This window comes from Pecten maximus, chromosome 15, assembly GCF_902652985.1.
Source record: "Pecten maximus chromosome 15, xPecMax1.1, whole genome shotgun sequence".
Lineage (NCBI taxonomy): Eukaryota > Metazoa > Mollusca > Bivalvia > Pectinida > Pectinidae > Pecten > Pecten maximus.
Window position 1 is genome coordinate 5,780,155 of NC_047029.1, and position 18,458 is coordinate 5,798,612.

Sequence of the window (18,458 nt, forward strand, 5' to 3'; positions counted from 1 at the left end):
AATCTTGAAAATGTTCATACTTTCACTAAAAAAATTGTACATGTTCTTCTCTTTATAAAATCTGATGAAAAAGTCTGATGGATATAGTTGAAGACAGAAATGTTTATATGAGCTAATTTTCAAACCTAAAATTATTTTCCGCTTGACAATCACCTTGTTTTGTTATTTCCTTGCTTCTCTAATTAAAAGGAACACAATAATAAAATTTTGTAAAAAAAATTTAATCCTCAATTATAACTCTACATTTCAAAGCAACATTTTTGATTGACTAGATGATAATGCTCTCTCGGCCAATGAAACTCGTTCTTTCAATAAAGTGTAGTCCTTTGATTCTGTAGAACTTTTCTTCAACAGAAAATGTTGCATGAATAATCTAAGTCCTTCGTGTAACATATGCAGTTTGTTGAGTGGTGCGATCCGCATGAAGCATGCTTCCGTAACATCATCAGGATAGTCCAATAGGAGACCTCGTAACACATGCTTCATGAACCGGACCATGATTTTGTCCAAGCCCCCGAATTCTACAACCTGTAATTGAATATAATAGTGTAATCAATATACAAAAAATGTTATAGTGGCAATGTGTCTATCAAAACAACTAATATATGTAATTAAATAAACCTTATAATGACAACATGTCTATCAAAACAACTAATATATACTAGGTGTTTTAGTTAATAATGTTTAAACTGTGTAAAGCATCAGATATTGGGTGACTATTTATAATGTTAATTTATTGTCTAGGTGTCAAGATTGGAAATTAAAAAATTTTTTCCCTCATTTGGATTGAGATGAGTTGATATAAAGCCAGAGATGAATATACGGTACTTGTGTTGCCTGAATGGAAAGAAAAACCTTGATATTGACTAGTATTTGACTCCCAAAGAATCTTCTCAGTTTAGTCTACATTAAGGGCAAATAAAAAAAATAAGCGGCGGTGCACGACTTCGTGATATTTGATGAAGTGAATTTAGTTTGGTGGCCATGTTTACTGTTTTCCGTTTTGTCCCTTTGCTAATTTTGATATCATAAGAAAATGCCACTTTATAAAATGACATCCATTTATTGTGACCCAAAAATTGCTTCACACTAAACACTAGATTTTTTTTATATATATTTTTGCCATAAATATCTCAGATAATATAGTAAACTATTATAAATCTGCTATTTTCTGAACAATATAGTAATGAGAGACTAACATTGAACCTAAACAATTCAGAAGCGAGAGACTTACTTTGAATAAGGATAAAGACACAGCTTTGGTAGCCAGGAGGTGTAACACTGTCCGAGCCAGGTTGTCACGGTTACGCTCCGAAAGGTTACTCATCTCCTTAAACTTGTCCCACATAGTAAACTGGAATGTCATCTGGAAACAAAATAAAGTTTTAACACTAAAAATTTCTTCAGAATATATGTGTTTATGTTCAGACTACTCTAGTTCACACCTAGGGGATATTCAAAACATTTATTTTTACATATATGTATTTATATTTTATGATAAAACAAAAACAAATGTTTCACACTTTTTGGCTCCAGAACAAAAATCTTTGCTGACTGACTCCAGAAAAAAATCTTTGCAGACTGACTCCAGAAAAAAATCCTTGCAGACTGACTCCAGAAAAAATCATTGTAAACTGATCCTAGAAAAAAATCCTTGCAGACCGACTCCAGAAAAAATCTTATCTTGATATTGTACACATAGGATCAGAATTTATAACAACATTGGTGTTTGAACTCTACTGTGAAACAGACAGCAGTACCTGAAACCTGCGGTCATATTCACAGAACTTCTGTAGGAGGTAAGCATAGAACGGGTTGAATGACTTTTCCTGTTGACAGCAGTCCAGGATAACATGGATTATCTCCCTTTCCTGTTGATGTTTCAGACCGAGTCTCAACAGCCGCTCAAAGGCATCCAAGTAATCCTGAAACAATTTCAAAATGTACTTAAATTAAATGGTAAAAGTATCCATATTTTGAAATTTTGTGTCAACAAAAACACTAGAGCCGTTTTCGTTTTTTGCAGTCCAATCGGTTGGACCGGTGTTGTTTGTTATGAAATAAAGATGGACCTGATGATTTTACATTGTTTTCGGATATGTCTGAAATATTACATTTAAAAACAGACGAGCCGTTTTTATGCATTAACGAACAGGCCCTAGTTATACAAATCTAGCTATACATAAAGCAAATGAAATTAAATTTTTTAGTTTTCCGTGAAAAGTGAAAAGGTTAAGAAATTTACCTAGTTTATCATTTAATACCAAAAACATAATAGCATATCAAATACCTAGTAAAACTAATTTACCTCACTGGACATGATGGTACAGAAAATATTACGCCGGATGTCGGTGTTCATTCTCTGTTTCCGTGCCAAATCCAGGATTTTGCTGCTGCTCTTGGTGATTTCTGTTGATATGTTTGTTTCTGATGTGTTGGTAGCCTCGTCTGTAACAGATTAAGGTGTTCCTTACTACAATACTAACTCTGGTCTATTTCACCTACAAGTCTCGACTCCTTACTACAATACTAACTCGGGTCTATTTCACCTTCAAGTCCGGACTCTTTACTACAATACTAACTCAGGTCTATTTCACCTTCAAGTCTCGACTCCTTACTACAATACTAACTCTGGTCTATTTCACCTACAAGTCCGGACTCCTTACTACAATACTAACTCAGGTCTATTTCACCTACAAGTCCGGACTCCTTACTACAATACTAACTCGGGTCTATTTCACCTACAAGTCTGGACTCCTGACTACAACACTAACTTGGGTCTATTTCACCTTCAAGTCTCGACTCCTTACTACAATACTAACTCGTGTCTATTTCACCTTCAAGTCTCGACTCCTTACTACAATACTAACTCGGGTCTATTTCACCTTCAAGTCTCGACTCCTTACTACAATACTAACTCAGGTCTATTTCACCTTCAAGTCTCGACTCCTTACTACAATACTAACTCAGGTCTATTTCACCTTCAAGTCTCGACTCCTTACTACAATACTAACTCGGGTCTATTTCACCTTGAAGTCTCGACTCCTTACTACAATACTAACTCAGGTCTATTTCACCTTCAAGTCTCGACTCCTTACTACAATACTAACTCGGGTCTATTTCACCTTCAAGTCTGGACATCACTTGTCTTTACTGGTCACAGCAGACTTACCTGTACCCGATTGTTGTTGGTCACAGCAGACAGACTTACCTGTACCCGATTGTTGTTGGTCCCGTCCAGTCCAGGCTGACCCTACAACCCACCAGCGACCTTTGACTCCTGCCTGGAGAAGATCTTCAAGACTGATCCGCAGCTGTCCCACTCCCAGGCCTTGACCTTGAAATCAAAATGGTCACTTAAGTAGTGTTTCTGAACTTTCAGTGTTTCTACCTAAACTAACAATGACAATTATGAAAGGTCTAGAATTTATTTTAGTACATTTTTTTTTCGGATGACCTCCTATTTTGCAATCCTAAATTGAATTTTCAAGTCAACATAGCAACATCTATCATTTTAATTGATCTTACAAACGATCTACAAATTTCTGGCACAAATAAAAGTTTTCCCCCTATTCCTAAGTGTTGATTCATGATCAAAAAGTGTATATACAATGTGTATAACCATTTGTACATAACAGCTATGCAATTGACAACTGAAAATATATTGTAAAAATATCATTAGACGTAGAGGCTTTTAGCCTGCATCCATTATTCTTCCATTAATTCCACGTATATATACCGGGTATATATATATATATCTCGGACACCTATACCTACGTAAATAAACCCGGGTTTGTTTCTTCAGCTGTTCAAAATGGTCGGGATCGTAGTTGGGTATTTTCCTCATGTTGTTATTTTTTATGGCTAACAGTGTATCCAACATGAAGCGAACACGTGTCTTCTCCTCAAAGTGACTTGTGTCGACATCTTTGGCTTTTGTTTGGATGTCCTGGATGACCTGTTTTAACATGACTGGGTCATCCTTTCTCAGACAGAACCCAATATCTACAACAAGGAGTCCCTGATTTTATACCTTATTACAATGTCAGACAGATTACATGTATTCGGTCTATTTATATTTCAGAATATTCTATTGAGTAAATCTTACATATTCTTATTCCTCTTCATATTCTAAAGTATCAGGAAATGTCGACAAATATTGATTTAATAACCTGCTGCTAGAAATACAACTACTTGTAGCAGCAGCTAATAGTAGCTACAGTATGAAATTAAAATGCAATGTTTTTTTTGTGTTTCAACATTGGCTGTATTTTTAGTTGATAAGGAATGACCAAAAAAAACAAACAAACAAAAAAGCGAAAAAAAAATAATATAACAAAACTACTACCTTTGGTGTATTTGCTTAATACAAGGAATTCAAAAACATGAAAAAAAAATTCATGTTATATGTTGCAAAATATGGCTTTATTATATTGTTTTTACAAAAAAAGTATATCATTACATATGACATTACTTTAAAACACACTCCATGTTGTCCTTGATTTGAGTCAAACTTACTTTTAAGTAGAAGAAGTAATAATTCAATATCCTTCTCCTGAAAGGCTGCCACAAACTTCTTGATCAGATCCAGTATGAGTATGTTGTGTATGATCTATTAGATAAGACAGAAAGCTTTAATTAAGACTCTTAACATGCCATATCTGACCTACCGCTATGTTACAACAAACTGTGTACTTACAAATACACAGGAGGAGTGTCCTTATAAAACACACAATTTTTGTCCTATTTTCTTTCTCTTGAGACTTTGGATAAAATATTTGTACTACTGGTAGTTAATTAATAATTAGTAAGGAAAACAATATTTTACAGTTTTTACTTGATCCATTGATTAGAACAAAACCAGTTAACATACTTTGAATATTTCGGCCATATCACACGTTGTTCATCAGTCGAATGACTGGACATTGAGCAATGTCACCCAATACTGATGAAGGACGAGAGATATGTCTGAAGTAAGTTTACTAGTTCTGTTTTTTTATCATTGAATCAATCTAAACGAATGCATCATCCAGAACAAAAGATAGTTCATAGTTATATGTCATATGGTTTGATTAAACAAGCACATCATGATTACTGCAAAAAAAAAAAAATCTATCGAGTAGATGGCTAGAGTGGGATAGGAACCTATGAGAACAATGGTTTCCAAATTAATCCATGATGAAACACAAAGTAAAAGAAATTCATTTCCTGATCGCTGTTTAGTATTCAGATTGTGAGTATGTCCCTTTGTAGACTGAGGTAGTGGTTCAGTTGATAAAAATCCTCATTATTAATACTAGTAACACTTACTTTGAAGTTATAGAGGTAGGAGTACCAGTAATACTTACTTTGAAGTTGTAGAGGTAGGAGTACCAGTAATACTTACTTTGAAGTTATAGAGGTAGGAGTACCAGTGATACTTACTTTGAAGTTGTATAGGTAGGAGTACCAGTAATACTTACTTTGAAGTTATAGAGGTAGGAGTACCAGTGATACTTACTTTGAAGTTGTAGAGGTAGGAGTACCAGTGATACTTACTTTGAAGTTGTAGAGGTAGGAGTACCAGTAATACTTACTTTGAAGTTGTATAGGTAGGAGTACCAGTAATACTTACTTTGAAGTTGTATAGGTAGGAGTACCAGTGATACTTACTTTGAAGTTATAGAGGTAGGAGTACCAGTAATACTTACTTTGAAGTTGTAGAGGTAGGAGTACCAGTGATACTTACTTTGAAGTTGTAGAGGTAGGAGTACCAGTGATACTTACTTTGAAGTTATAGAGGTAGGAGTACCAGTAATACTTACTTTGAAGTTGTAGAGGTAGGAGTACTAGAGTAATACTCACATTGAAGTTGTAGAGGTAGGAGTACCAGTAATACTTACTTTGAAGTTGTAGAGGTAGGAGTACCAGTAATACTTACTTTGAAGTTATAGAGGTAGGAGTACCAGTAATACTTACTTTGAAGTTGTAGAGGTAGGAGTACTAGAGTAATACTCACATTGAAGTTGTAGAGGTAGGAGTACCAGTGATACTTACTTTGAAGTTGTAGAGGTAGGAGTACCAGTGATACTTACTTTGAAGTTGTAGAGGTAGGAGTACCAGTAATACTTACTTTGAAGTTGTATAGGTAGGAGTACCAGTAATACTTACTTTGAAGTTGTAGAGGTAGTAGTACCAGTGATACTTACTTTGAAGTTGTAGAGGTAGGAGTACCAGTGATACTTACTTTGAAGTTGTAGAGGTAGGAGTACTAGTAATACTTACTTTGAAGTTGTAGAGGTAGGAGTACCAGTAACACTTACTTTGAAGTTATAGAGGTAGGAGTACTAGTAATACTTACTTTGAAGTTGTATAGGTAGGAGTACTAGTAATACTTACTTTGAAGTTGTAGAGGTAGGAATACTAGTAATACTTACTTTGAAGTTGTATAGGTAGGAGTACCAGTGATACTTACTTTGAAGTTGTAGAGGTAGGAGTACTAGTAATACTTACTTTGAAGTTATAGAGGTAGGAGTACCAGTAATACTTACTTTGAAGTTGTATAGGTAGGAGTACCAGTGATACTTACTTTGAAGTTGTAGAGATAGGAGTACTAGTAATACTTACTTTGAAGTTATAGAGGTAGGAGTACCAGTGATACTTACTTTGAAGTTGTAGAGGTAGGAGTACCAGTGATACTTACTTTGAAGTTATAGAGGTAGGAGTACCAGTAATACTTACTTTGAAGTTGTAGAGGTAGGAATACCAGTGATACTTACTTTGAAGTTTTAGAGGTAGGAATACCAGTAATACTCACATTGAAGTTGTAGAGGTAGGAGTACCAGTGATACTTACTTTGAAGTTGTAGAGGTAGGAGAAGAGAAGTACCATGTTGTCTGCTTCCTTTCCTTCACCGTACTGTTCTGACTTACTACAGCAGGACGAGAATCTTTCCGCTAGCGTCTGTGTAAATGTTGCCCCTGAACACAACACAAAACCATTTTCATTTTAAATATATTTCCTATCCATATACATGTACTGTACCTAACTGTAATTTTTGGTTTACTGCATACTTTTAGTTTAAGTTTTATCATTTTGAAACAGAGATCCAACCCTTAACACCACCTATGAACAACAAGCAAAGAGAACATTATGTAGATTTCAACATTAATTAAAAATTTTACGAATGAATTTCTGCCTGCATTGATTTGTCCATCAATCATTCCATTTTTAGAGAAAATTAATCTGAATGTACAAAGTATGTCTGTAAATTTCTGTTACAATTGCTGATGATATAGTATCTACCAAAATCTCATATACATGAAGGTAAGACATTTTTGGTTTTTCTAATCAGCCAGTTTGTCACAGCAGTTAATCTCTTTATGTAATAATCCATTGCGACATACGTATCTGTTTTTCTACTCCAGCAAGTCGGTAAGACAGCTGTAAAATAACCTGATTCCTAACACCTGAATAAGTGTCTCCTTCCTTTACCTACCCACTTCTGTGCCCACGTTGCCATGGAGAATTGCAAGCAGCATCATGAGCTCCATAGCAAGTCTCTCTGGTGTAATGACGACAGATACACAGGCATCAAGGATAATCCCGGCAAGTGTTTCGTTCATTTCTGCTCTGCTGTTTGATCGATACATCTCCTCAATCTGAGAGCTGATGGGATTCATGTTGGCCTGACTTACCCTGGTGATATCAAAGATGAAAGAGTTATCAAAGATGGGAACCCGAGAATCCTCGACAACAAGCTACAATACACAGATGCTTCCAGGAATGTATCTGTAATCAATACATTTAAAATGATACGTAGGTTCCCTTTGGAATGAATAATCTTATAAATATCACAACAGAAAAACTATTGATGAAAACAATGACAATGGCACTCAGTATCAATAAGATACTTAACTTAATGCCCAAGACTAAGTTACCTGTTTACAAGACCCTTGAGCTGTTTCCGTAGCCTATCCAGACGTAGTTTATGTTTCTCGTCTCCTCCTGCCATGGCGAGGCGTTTACCTGGAGGTATGTACGTCCCAACGACTGCTGAAGACTGTACAATATTACCTTTAGCATCCCGCAAACGACCATAGATATCCTCCTTTAATTCTGGTGTTTTCATCAGTCTGCTCTCCTCACCTTCCTCATCCTCCTCCTCTTCATTGTCATCATCATCCTCCATTTCTTCACTCCCATCACTCTCACCGGTGACGTTAAGATCATCACTATTGTTCTTAGTGTCAGATTTGTTTGAAGTAACACTTTCTGGGAATTTAACTTTGTTTACCTGTTTCTGTTTCACAGCCATTGTGGATCGATCTGTCGACTTAAGAATTGATTTGATTTCAGATGCTGTTGATGAAGGCTGTTTTACTTGCAAAACTTTTATATTTTCTTCCTTTGTGTCAAATTCACCTTCACTCATTTCATCTTCACTGAATTCATCCCCATCATCATCATCACCTTCATCATCTTCATCTTCATCATCATCATCTTCATCCTCATCCTCATCATCATCATCATCATCATCATTTTCTATATCAGCTTGCATTCTGGCTTTCTTTTTCTTATGTTTTAACCAATTCAGATCTAAAAGATGTAGAAATGCATGAGCTTTTACACAATTATGTGAGATTTACAAAACAAGTCTCAAAATTGTTAATATTTTTTTACTGATTTAATATGACCCTTTTTGGGCATGTCGATCAGCTTCTGGGGTCTGTCAAGGCCAACTTGTGCATACAAAAAACTGTCATCTAAAACTGCAAATTCTAGCCAAGTTAGAATTAATTCCAATAGAATTTCAACAAATGATAGTCAAAATTGTGACTATCATGAAATTCTGGTTTATGAAATTCACAGTTTTGGTAAAGCACCTTAAGACACTTCCATCCATAATGAGAAAAAGATTTTTGAAATTCCAGCCAAACTGACCCAAACTGAGCCATTCTGACCCATTCCTCAGTCCCCTGGGGACTGGGGACCATATATAATATGGTCTATATTTAATATTTTTGATTGACCTCCAACCGTGGGAGGTTTCTGAAAAATTTCATTTAAATTGGTTCCGGGGTTTTTGAAAAAAGTCGAAAATGCTGTTTGTTTACGGACGCATGACGGACGGCAAATGACAAAAGGCAATTAGAATATGTCACTTGAGACTTTGTCTCACGTGACCTAAAAATTTATCCCAAACAAAACAAAATGAATGTGACAGCAAAACAGATAATCTAGTCTGATAATATCCGAAACAAATGACGGACATTAATTTTCACTTAATTAGCATTAGGACATGTAGCTATAGGGGCATCACTGTTATAATTAATAATTATTATTAATAATTTGGAGTTTTATATACCGCTATAACACAGCAACATAGCTGTCATAAAGCTGTTGACAAATTATAGACTGATCCTAAATACCTGCATCCTCAGCGTCATCCTGGTCACTGTCAAGGTCAGAGTCCAAATCATCCTTGAAATCCTCCTTCAATTTACTTTCATCTACTGCATCTAGAATATCTTGTTACTAGTTAAGATCTATAGCAACTGATGTTTTACTAGTTCTTAAACACAAATTTAAACCATGGTAGATAATGCCCAACAATATTCAACTTTAGCAATATGTATCACTAATTATAATGTGTCCATCATTTAACTATGACAGTGGTAGGCTTTGAAATTGAAAATGGTATGAAACAATATTTAAAAGGAGAAACAAGCTGTCATGAATATGAAATCTTGACTGTTTATATTTTTATTTCATATATTGGTGGTAAACTTGGCAACATAGAAATTTGAATGAAATCAATTTTCCGGACAAGTACAGTGTATGTAAAGTTCACAAAGGGTGATAACTCTGTCAATATTTAATACTTATCTGATATAGTAAACAACTACAAAAGATGGTGGAAATTTCAAGAGTGTTGAAATATGGGTATGATTTTAAAGTGTAAACATACTCCATAATCTTGTTGACCTCAGAACCAGATACTACTATATAATAGAAATACTTCTCACCACTACACGCCATACAGATACATGTAATACATATAAAGTGTTCCAGAAATACACTACAATCCCCATGTGGTATTTAATTTGAAATGCTTAGTAGCCCTCAAAATATTCTAATAATGAAATGCTGAGTAACCTTCAAAAGATTCCAATAATGAAATGCTGAGTAACCCTCAAAAGATTCCAATAATGAAATGCTGAGTAACCTTCAAAAGATTCCAATAATGAAATACTGAGTAACCCTAAAAAGATTCCAATAATGAAATGCTTAGTAACCTTCAAAAGATTCCAATAATGAAATGCTGAGTAACCTTCAAAAGATTCCAACAATTGAACAAGAGGCCCATGGGGCCTGTATCGCTCACCTGGTTGGATTTGACCAAATGTCAAAATAATGTTCATGTTCAATTCCTTTTGTTTGTTAACCTCAAACAATGCTATTTATGGTTATAGCGTGGGGATCCCAACTGCTTTAAAGAAATAATGAAGTCCAGACTCTCTGTGTTTACAACATGCATTTATAACTTTATGACTAGTAGCGATTTTAAGGAATTACCTCTATTTCCCCATTAGGCGCCGCCCCTTTGGCCCCTTGGGGGTCAGAGTCACCATTTATGCAAAATCTGTTCCCCTTCCCCCATTGATTTTTTTGACCAAATTTGGTTCAAATCCATTCATAACTTTATAACTAGTAGCGATTTAAAGATATTACCTCTGTTTCCCCATTAGGCCCCGCCCCTTTGGTCCTTTGGGGGTCAGAGTAACCATTTATGCAAAATCTGTTCCCCTTCACATAAGAATGTTTCTGACCAAATTGGGTTCAAATCCATTCATACCTTTATGACTAGTAGCGATTTGAAGGAATTACCTCTATTTCCCCATTAGGCCCCGCCCCTTTGGCCCCTTAGGGGTCAGAGTCACCATTTATGCAAAATCTGTTCCCCTTCCCCAAAGGATGTTTTTTACTAAATTGGGTTCAAATCCATTCATAACTTTATGACAAGTAGCGATGTGAAGGAATTACCTCTATTTCCCCATTAGGCCCCGCCCCTTTGGCCCCTTGGGGGTCAGAGTCACCATTTATGCAAAATCTATTCCCCTTCCCCAAAGGATGTTTCTGACCAAATTGGGTTCAAATCCATTCATAACTTTATGACTAGTAGCGATTTAAAGGAATTGCCTCAATTTCCCCTATTGGGCCCCGCCCCTCAGGCCCCTTAGGGGTCAGAGTCACCATTTATGCAAAATCTGTTCCCCTTCCCGCAAGAATGTTTCTTACCAAATTGGGTTCAAATCCATTCATAACTTTATGACTAGTAGCGATTTGAAGGAATTACCTCTGTTTCCCCATTAGGCCCCGCCCCTTTGGTCCTTTGGGGGTCAGAGTAACCATTTATGCAAAATCTGTTCCCCTTCACATAAGAATGTTTCTGACCAAATTGGGTTCAAATCCATTCATACCTTTATGACTAGTAGCGATTTGAAGGAATTACCTCTATTTCCCCATTAGGCCCCGCCCCTTTGGCCCCTCAGGGGTCAGAGTAACCATTTATGCAAAATCTGTTCCCCATCCCCAAAGGATGTTTCTGACCAAATCGGGTTCAAATCCATTCATAACTTCATGACTAGTAGCGATTTGAAGGAATTACCTCTATTTCCCCCATTAGGCCCCGCCCCTTTGGCCCCTTGGGGGTCAGAGTCACCATTTATGCAAAATCTGTTCCCCTTCCCCAAAGGATGTTTCTGACCAAATTGGGTTCAAATCCATTCATAACTTTATGACTAGTAGCGATTTAAAGGAATTGCCTCAATTTCCCCTATTGGGCCCCGCCCCTCAGGCCCCTTGGGGGTCAGAGTCACCATTTATGCAAAATCTGATCCCCTTCTACCAAGGATGTTTCTGACCAAATTTGGTCAAAATCCAATAAGGACTTTTTGACTAGTAGCGATTTGAAGCAAATGTTGACGGACGGACGACGGACGACGGACGCCGGACGACGGACGCTGCACCATGGCATAAGCTCACAGGACCTTCGGTCCAGGTGAGCTAAAAATGGAAAACAATTATTTACATTTTCAAATCTGGTATATATCACACCTAGCAAAGCTTTGCCTGATATATGATACACTTTCAGTGATAAAACTATTATCAGATACTGTCATTTATGCGTTTATATATACTTTATGGCAGGATACAATCAAGTCCGTCTGAGAGGAAGGATTGTGGAAGAGTCTTCCTCTTGCGTTTGTTTAAGTGAAGCTGTTTCTCTAACTGTTTTAACATCCTCTCCTCCTGTCGTATCTCCTGTTCCATGTTCTTCTTCCTGATCTCTTCTATCTATCAATAACAATGTTAGACATTGGAATATTTTCTCATATGATTGTGTCTCAGAATCAAGTATCTCCAAATTGGGATGTCCTATGAGACAATTGCTTTTTCAAACTCTCAAGTTAGGGAAGTTAAAATTCTAGGATTGTAATAATACAAAACCATTACCTTTTGTTTTCTCTTCCCTCTTTTACTGACGCATGACGGACGGCAAATGACAAAAGGCAATTAGAATATGTCACTTGAGACTTTGTCTCACGTGACCTAAAAATTTATCCCAAACAAAACAAAATGAATGTGACAGCAAAACAGATAATCTAGTCTGATAATATCCGAAACAAATGACGGACATTAATTTTCACTTAATTAGCATTAGGACATGTAGCTATAGGGGCATCACTGTTATAATTAATAATTATTATTAATAATTTGGAGTTTTATATACCGCCATAACACAGCAACATAGCTGTCATAAAGCTGTTGACAAATTATAGACTGATCCTAAATACCTGCATCCTCAGCGTCATCCTGGTCACTGTCAAGGTCAGAGTCCAAATCATCCTTGAAATCCTCCTTCAATTTACTTTCATCTACTGCATCTAGAATATCTTGTTACTAGTTAAGATCTATAGCAACTGATGTTTTACTAGTTCTTAAACACAAATTTAAACCATGGTAGATAATGCCCAACAATATTCAACTTTAGCAATATGTATCACTAATTATAATGTGTCCATCATTTAACTATGACAGTGGTAGGCTTTGAAATTGAAAATTGTATGAAACAATATTTAAAAGGAGAAACAAGCTGTCATGAATATGAAATCTTGACTGTTTATATTTTTATTTCATATATTGGTGGTAAACTTGGCAACAAAGAAATTTGAATGAAATCAATTTTCCGGACAAGTACAGTGTATGTAAAGTTCACAAAGGGTGATAACTCTGTCAATATTTAATACTTATCTGATATAGTAAACAACTACAAAAGATGGTGGAAATTTCAAGAGTGTTGAAATATGGGTATGATTTTAAAGTGTAAACATACTCCATAATCTTGTTGACCTCAGAACCAGATACTACTATATAATAGAAATACTTCTCACCACTACACGCCATACAGATACATGTGATACATATAAAGTGTTCCAGAAATACACTACAATCCCCATGTGGTATTTAATTTGAAATGCTTAGTAGCCCTCAAAATATTCTAATAATGAAATGCTGAGTAACCTTCAAAAGATTCCAATAATGAAATGCTGAGTAACCCTCAAAAGATTCCAATAATAAAATGCTGAGTAACCTTCAAAAGATTCCAATAATGAAATACTGAGTAACCCTAAAAAGATTCCAATAATGAAATGCTTAGTAACCTTCAAAAGATTCCAATAATGAAATGCTGAGTAACCTTCAAAGGTTCCAACAATTGAAAAATGGAAAACAATTATTTTCATTTTCAAATCTGGTATATATCACACCTAGCAAAGCTTTGCCTGATATATGATACACTTTCAGTGATAAAACTATTATCAGATACTGTCATTTATGCGTTTATATATACTTTATGGCAGGATACAATCAAGTCCATCTGAGAGGAAGGATTGTGGAAGAGTCTTCCTCTTGCGTTTGTTTAAGTGAAGCTGTTTCTCTAACTGTTTTAACATCCTCTCCTCCTGTCGTATCTCCTGTTCCATGTTCTTCTTCCTGATCTCTTCTATCTATCAATAACAATGTTAGACATTGGAATATTTTCTCATATGATTGTGTCTCAGAATCAAGTATCTCCAAATTGGGATGTCCTATGAGACAATTGCTTTTTCAAACTCTCAAGTTAGGGAAGTTAAGATTCTAGGATTGTAATAATACAAAACCATTACCTTTTGTTTCTCTTCCCTCTTTTTTTCTTTAGCTTTCTTCTTCCTCTGTTTGAGTTTTTCTTTTAATTCTTTTTTTTTCTTTTCCTTGTCAAATGTTTTTTCCTTCTTTGCATTTGTTTCAAGTGTAGGCATCTACAAAAAACAACAATAATTCTGAAGAGTAAGATTTTACCAATTATATCAGCAATATTTCAACGAAGACTTACTAGTGTTATGTTTATATCGACCCCACATATATTTTATACATACATATTATTATTGTAACGTGTCCCTGTGGCCAGAGGAAACTCGGGCTAATACTAGCGATATATATATATGCGAGACCCATATTATACTCCATATACTTTTATTTGTAACGAACCACTGTGGCTAGATTTCAGCCTATTGGAATTCAAATGTCTTTGTCAAGATTGAATAAAATCTTACTGGTAAGTGTTGACTAAAGGCAAGCCTCCTGGCCTTTTTTAGCTGTTTCATCTCCTTTCGTTTTTGTTTTCTCCCCTTAACTTTTTTCCCTTGCGAATGTCTGTCTGATCGTTTTGATTCATCGCCAAGTAATTCAGTTATTTCTGTTCTGAAACGTCTTAAGTTTTGCGGATCTTTCCTGAAAAATTTCCCCTTCAAACCCATGATTGAAAACCCAAAATAAAACAATTCACTCGTGGTCCACTGAAACCATGGGCGCAGCCATTACTGAACAGATTTCCACTAAGGGGAGTTACTCTATCGAAAGACAGAATTTGAAAGTACCGATCGAGTGGCCGTACTTATTATAATGTATTATTTGATAATATATATTATCAGTAATATGATATATGAATATAGAAAACCTGGCTACCCAAAGGTTAAAATGATAATAAGGAAAAATCGTATTATTTTTTTAATCTAAAGTCTCTGTGTATATGAGATACCTACATGTACAGTAAGTATAAATTATAAGAAAAGTTAACACTGAATAACTGGCAGGGAAAATGTTCCAGAATAGCCAAGACGATAATCATATCATACATAAAAAAAATTCATGAATTAATTTAAAAGTTCTATCGTATCTCCTCTTTGTCTATATGTATGGCATTGTGGGTAAATTTAGGCGTTTAATCCCTCCGGCTATGAAAGATGTTTCAGTTCCCGGATCATAAGTTGCACTCCTTCATCTTTTTCATGCATTTGATATTGCATGGCATGAGGCGCCGTTTTATTATTTATTTACTATTATATATACTGAGTATATTTAGATATTGAATTCGATTTTTTGATGTAAAGAAAAAAATTATATAATTTTTTTTATTATTATTTAAAAAAAATCGTATTATTTTTTTAATTGAAGAAAAGAATTTTTGATATCAATTAAAACAATTTGCCTTTTTACCACCAAATTTATATTTTTGACATCAGAAAATAGGCTTAAAGTAAAACAGTATTTCATAATATGGAAACCAATACGTGCTCGCGAAGTCATGATCAGTTGGGGAAAAAATGCTTTATTTTATTATTATTTCTCTTTTTTTTTATGTTTCAAAAACGTTCTTTTCAAATTCAAGATTCTTATCAATCATTTCTCCTATGTCATTTTCTGAGTCTGATTTCCTGACGGGTAATAGATGTGATATCCTTTCCAATGTTTCTTACTACCAGTACAGATGTACATACTTTTCTGGGTGTAGTTTCTACCATGCGTCGCACCATTGTTCCATCCGGACTTATGACATATCTTTGTGAACTCCCGTTATCTTTTTCCACTTGGAGAAATGACCACTGATAGCAACCTTTGGGGCCTGTTCATTTATGCGGATAAACCGGTTCATCAGTTTATAAATGTAATATTTCAAACATATATCTTGACTTACCCGCAAATGTTAATATAGACCTTGGAAGTCTTTGTCAAGACTCGTCTGAAAACATTAATAAAATCACCAGGTCCGTCTTTATTTTATAAACGGAACTACACCGGTCAAACTGGTCCAACCGTTTGGACAGCAAAAACGAAAATAGCCTTGGTCTCGTATCTTTCAAAAACATCTTTAATTTATATACACGCCATTGTGGTACCGTGTTGAACGAACTCTGTATAAATGCAATCTATGTGGCTTCCTATGTCTGTGGCGGTGGTCCATTTGTCAAGTACATTAAGGAGTTGAAGAGTAATAGATCTGTTGTATGTAAATCCACATTGAGTTGCTATATTAGTGTTTCCATTGCTTTAACACAACTCAAGTGAGACTAACAAACCGAAAAATTCCTTCCAGAGCATTGTTCCCTTTCTTGTTCCTTCACTAAAAGGAAATTCCTTATCTTAAACACTTTCCTATTGAAAACATCACATAATTCAAGAAGAAGAATGTGACAAGAAGGTGAGGAACCTTCCTTAATTCTGTAATGCTTTCTTATGGAAATATTAAAGTTAAAGATTTTTTTAAGTTAATGGATTTTGATGAAATTTGCCCCGAACCTCCTTCCATTCCGTCGGTACAGCTCCGGTATCTATTGGCTGGTTATAGTGTTATAAGATTGTGTCAGTCAGTTCCGGAGTCTTGTGTTCCGTCTGGTCCAGGAGATTTGTCGGCCCTGAGACGATTGGTACGTTTATAGTTTCCTTCCGTCTCCTTCTCGACATGAATCGGTGGAACAAATAGGTCTCTCGTCAGAGGGATTTTCACAAAATATACCAAGGAAGAATTTTTTAAGAGAATTTCGACTTTTTAACCCATCCCTTTCCGTTTCGTCGTCGTTTCGTTGTTTTAGTCCGCGTGAAGATCACCAATAGTTGTACATGTATTTGTTTTAGATTTCATATATTGCCTTACCTTCCGATACTCCTGGGACCTATTTGCTATTTCATATTCAAAATTCCGCCGCGTTCTCTTTCTGGCTGCGTTTGGTGTGTTTTTCTTAAGTTCCAGGCCATACACAAGGAATATTATGCCGTTTGTTTTTATTGCTCTTCGCGCTAAGATCTTTTTTCTGATTCTCTTTACTTTAATGTAGAACGCATATCGTTTCTTCCTTCCGAAAGTTTTAGTTGATATATATGTATATATCCTTTTAGCTTTTTAATGGCCATCTATTTGCACATGCGCATCAGATGGATTTATAGCTCTTGTGAATGCCCAAATAGCTCTTGAGAAATCCGCCTTTAATTAAATATATATTATACTGAGTAGTGTTTATGATTCTGTATACTTTGATTATATATTCCTTCATTAAATTCTTCGTTGAAAGGTTTAACCGTTTTAACTGTTCAGGTTATTTTGGAAGTTGTTTTTTTTAAACTACGGTTTATGTTTTGTTGCTTTCTATTCAATAGGAGTTACACACACTGACTGTGTATTCCAGGTGTAGTCGGACTAATAACATTTTAAACATTGATTTTGAAATAAAAATTAATTCATTTTACAACGATTGCGAAACCATTTCTACCAACTTATCTTACTTACTCCTGTTGGCCCAGATGAGATTGAAGCGCGCGAGGGGTCATAATTACTGTGGGAGGAGACCGGGTACCTTGAGAAAACTCACGTGGTTGTGCAGGTGACTCTCATACCTTTGTATGTCCTATCGGGGAATCGAACTTCAGCCGCCTAGATGAAAGCCAAGTGTGTTAATTACCACTGTATCAACCGCCCACCGGATTGGTTCATCCAATGTACACATGTTCTTCATATCAATCCTGCTATACTCTTTGTCTTAACATTGTCACGTGAATTATGTAATCAAGACAGGTAATATATCAAACCACGTACTTAACTGTCTAAAACCTAAATAACGAATGTTTCACACCGCAAAACCTATTTTAAATGAAAATCAATAGAATCTCAATTGTCATTCAAAAAGCATAATGTAAAACAGCACGATTTTTTCAGAACCATAAAGATTCCGCTAAATTGCTGTGGGAGTTTTTCTTCGCACGCAACTTTACTTACATATTACCTGTGCGTGACTTTTATTACCGGGAAGAGCCGGAATATAGAACAGCTGGGTAACTGGCCAAAAAAGCGCGAAAGATTTTCTTTTGTTGTATGAAAATAAATAAATAAATAGATATGTGTAATGTACACGTGGTACATGTACAGATATATACTAATATATAACATATACATAATTTTAACGTATACGTCCCTGTATATATAATTAATGCTAAAAGTTCAAACTTGTCTTGACACAATAAATAAATCCGAGTCATGAAGAAAAAAAATGGGGTTTTAAAATAAAGTTGTCTTTTGATCTCAATTTTTGAACTGGATTTTTTCC

At 35.4% G+C, this 18,458-nt stretch overlaps 1 protein-coding gene across 2 annotated transcripts; it reads right to left on the reverse strand.

The window, feature by feature from the left end:
• Window positions 1–200: 200 nt before the first annotated feature.
• On the reverse strand, window positions 201–14,920 carry LOC117343717 (nucleolar MIF4G domain-containing protein 1-like). 2 transcript variants are annotated; one of them, XM_033906186.1, is made up of 14 exons: window positions 14,637–14,920; window positions 14,211–14,342; window positions 13,910–14,051; window positions 12,840–12,938; window positions 7,920–8,577; window positions 7,478–7,677; window positions 6,835–6,959; window positions 4,519–4,612; window positions 3,778–4,005; window positions 3,212–3,337; window positions 2,309–2,448; window positions 1,761–1,925; window positions 1,235–1,366; window positions 201–528 (listed from the first exon to the last, which is right to left on the reverse strand). In XM_033906186.1, the coding sequence occupies exons 1-14, from the start codon at window positions 14,838–14,840 to the stop codon at window positions 247–249; spliced, it is 2,727 nt and encodes a 908-aa protein (XP_033762077.1). In that variant the 5' UTR covers window positions 14,841–14,920; the 3' UTR covers window positions 201–246. The 2 variants fall into 2 exon arrangements, with proteins under 2 accessions (XP_033762077.1, XP_033762079.1); XM_033906188.1 differs by lacking the exons at window positions 12,840–12,938; window positions 13,910–14,051; window positions 14,211–14,342; window positions 14,637–14,920 and adding exons at window positions 9,411–9,509; window positions 12,198–12,335.
• Window positions 14,921–18,458: the final 3,538 nt, after the last annotated feature.

Excerpts from the sequence above, each read along its gene's own strand:
- LOC117343717 (XM_033906186.1), bottom strand. The coding sequence starts at position 14,840 with ATGGGTTTGAAGGGGAAATTTTTCAGGAAAGATCCGCAAAACTTAAGA. Across the intron at positions 4,006-4,518 it reads ATTACTTCTTCTACTTAAAA|ATATTGGGTTCTGTCTGAGA; the intron begins GTAAGTTTGACT and ends TCCTTGTTGTAG. Across the intron at positions 1,926-2,308 it reads GTACCATCATGTCCAGTGAG|GATTACTTGGATGCCTTTGA; the intron begins GTAAATTAGTTT and ends AAATTGTTTCAG.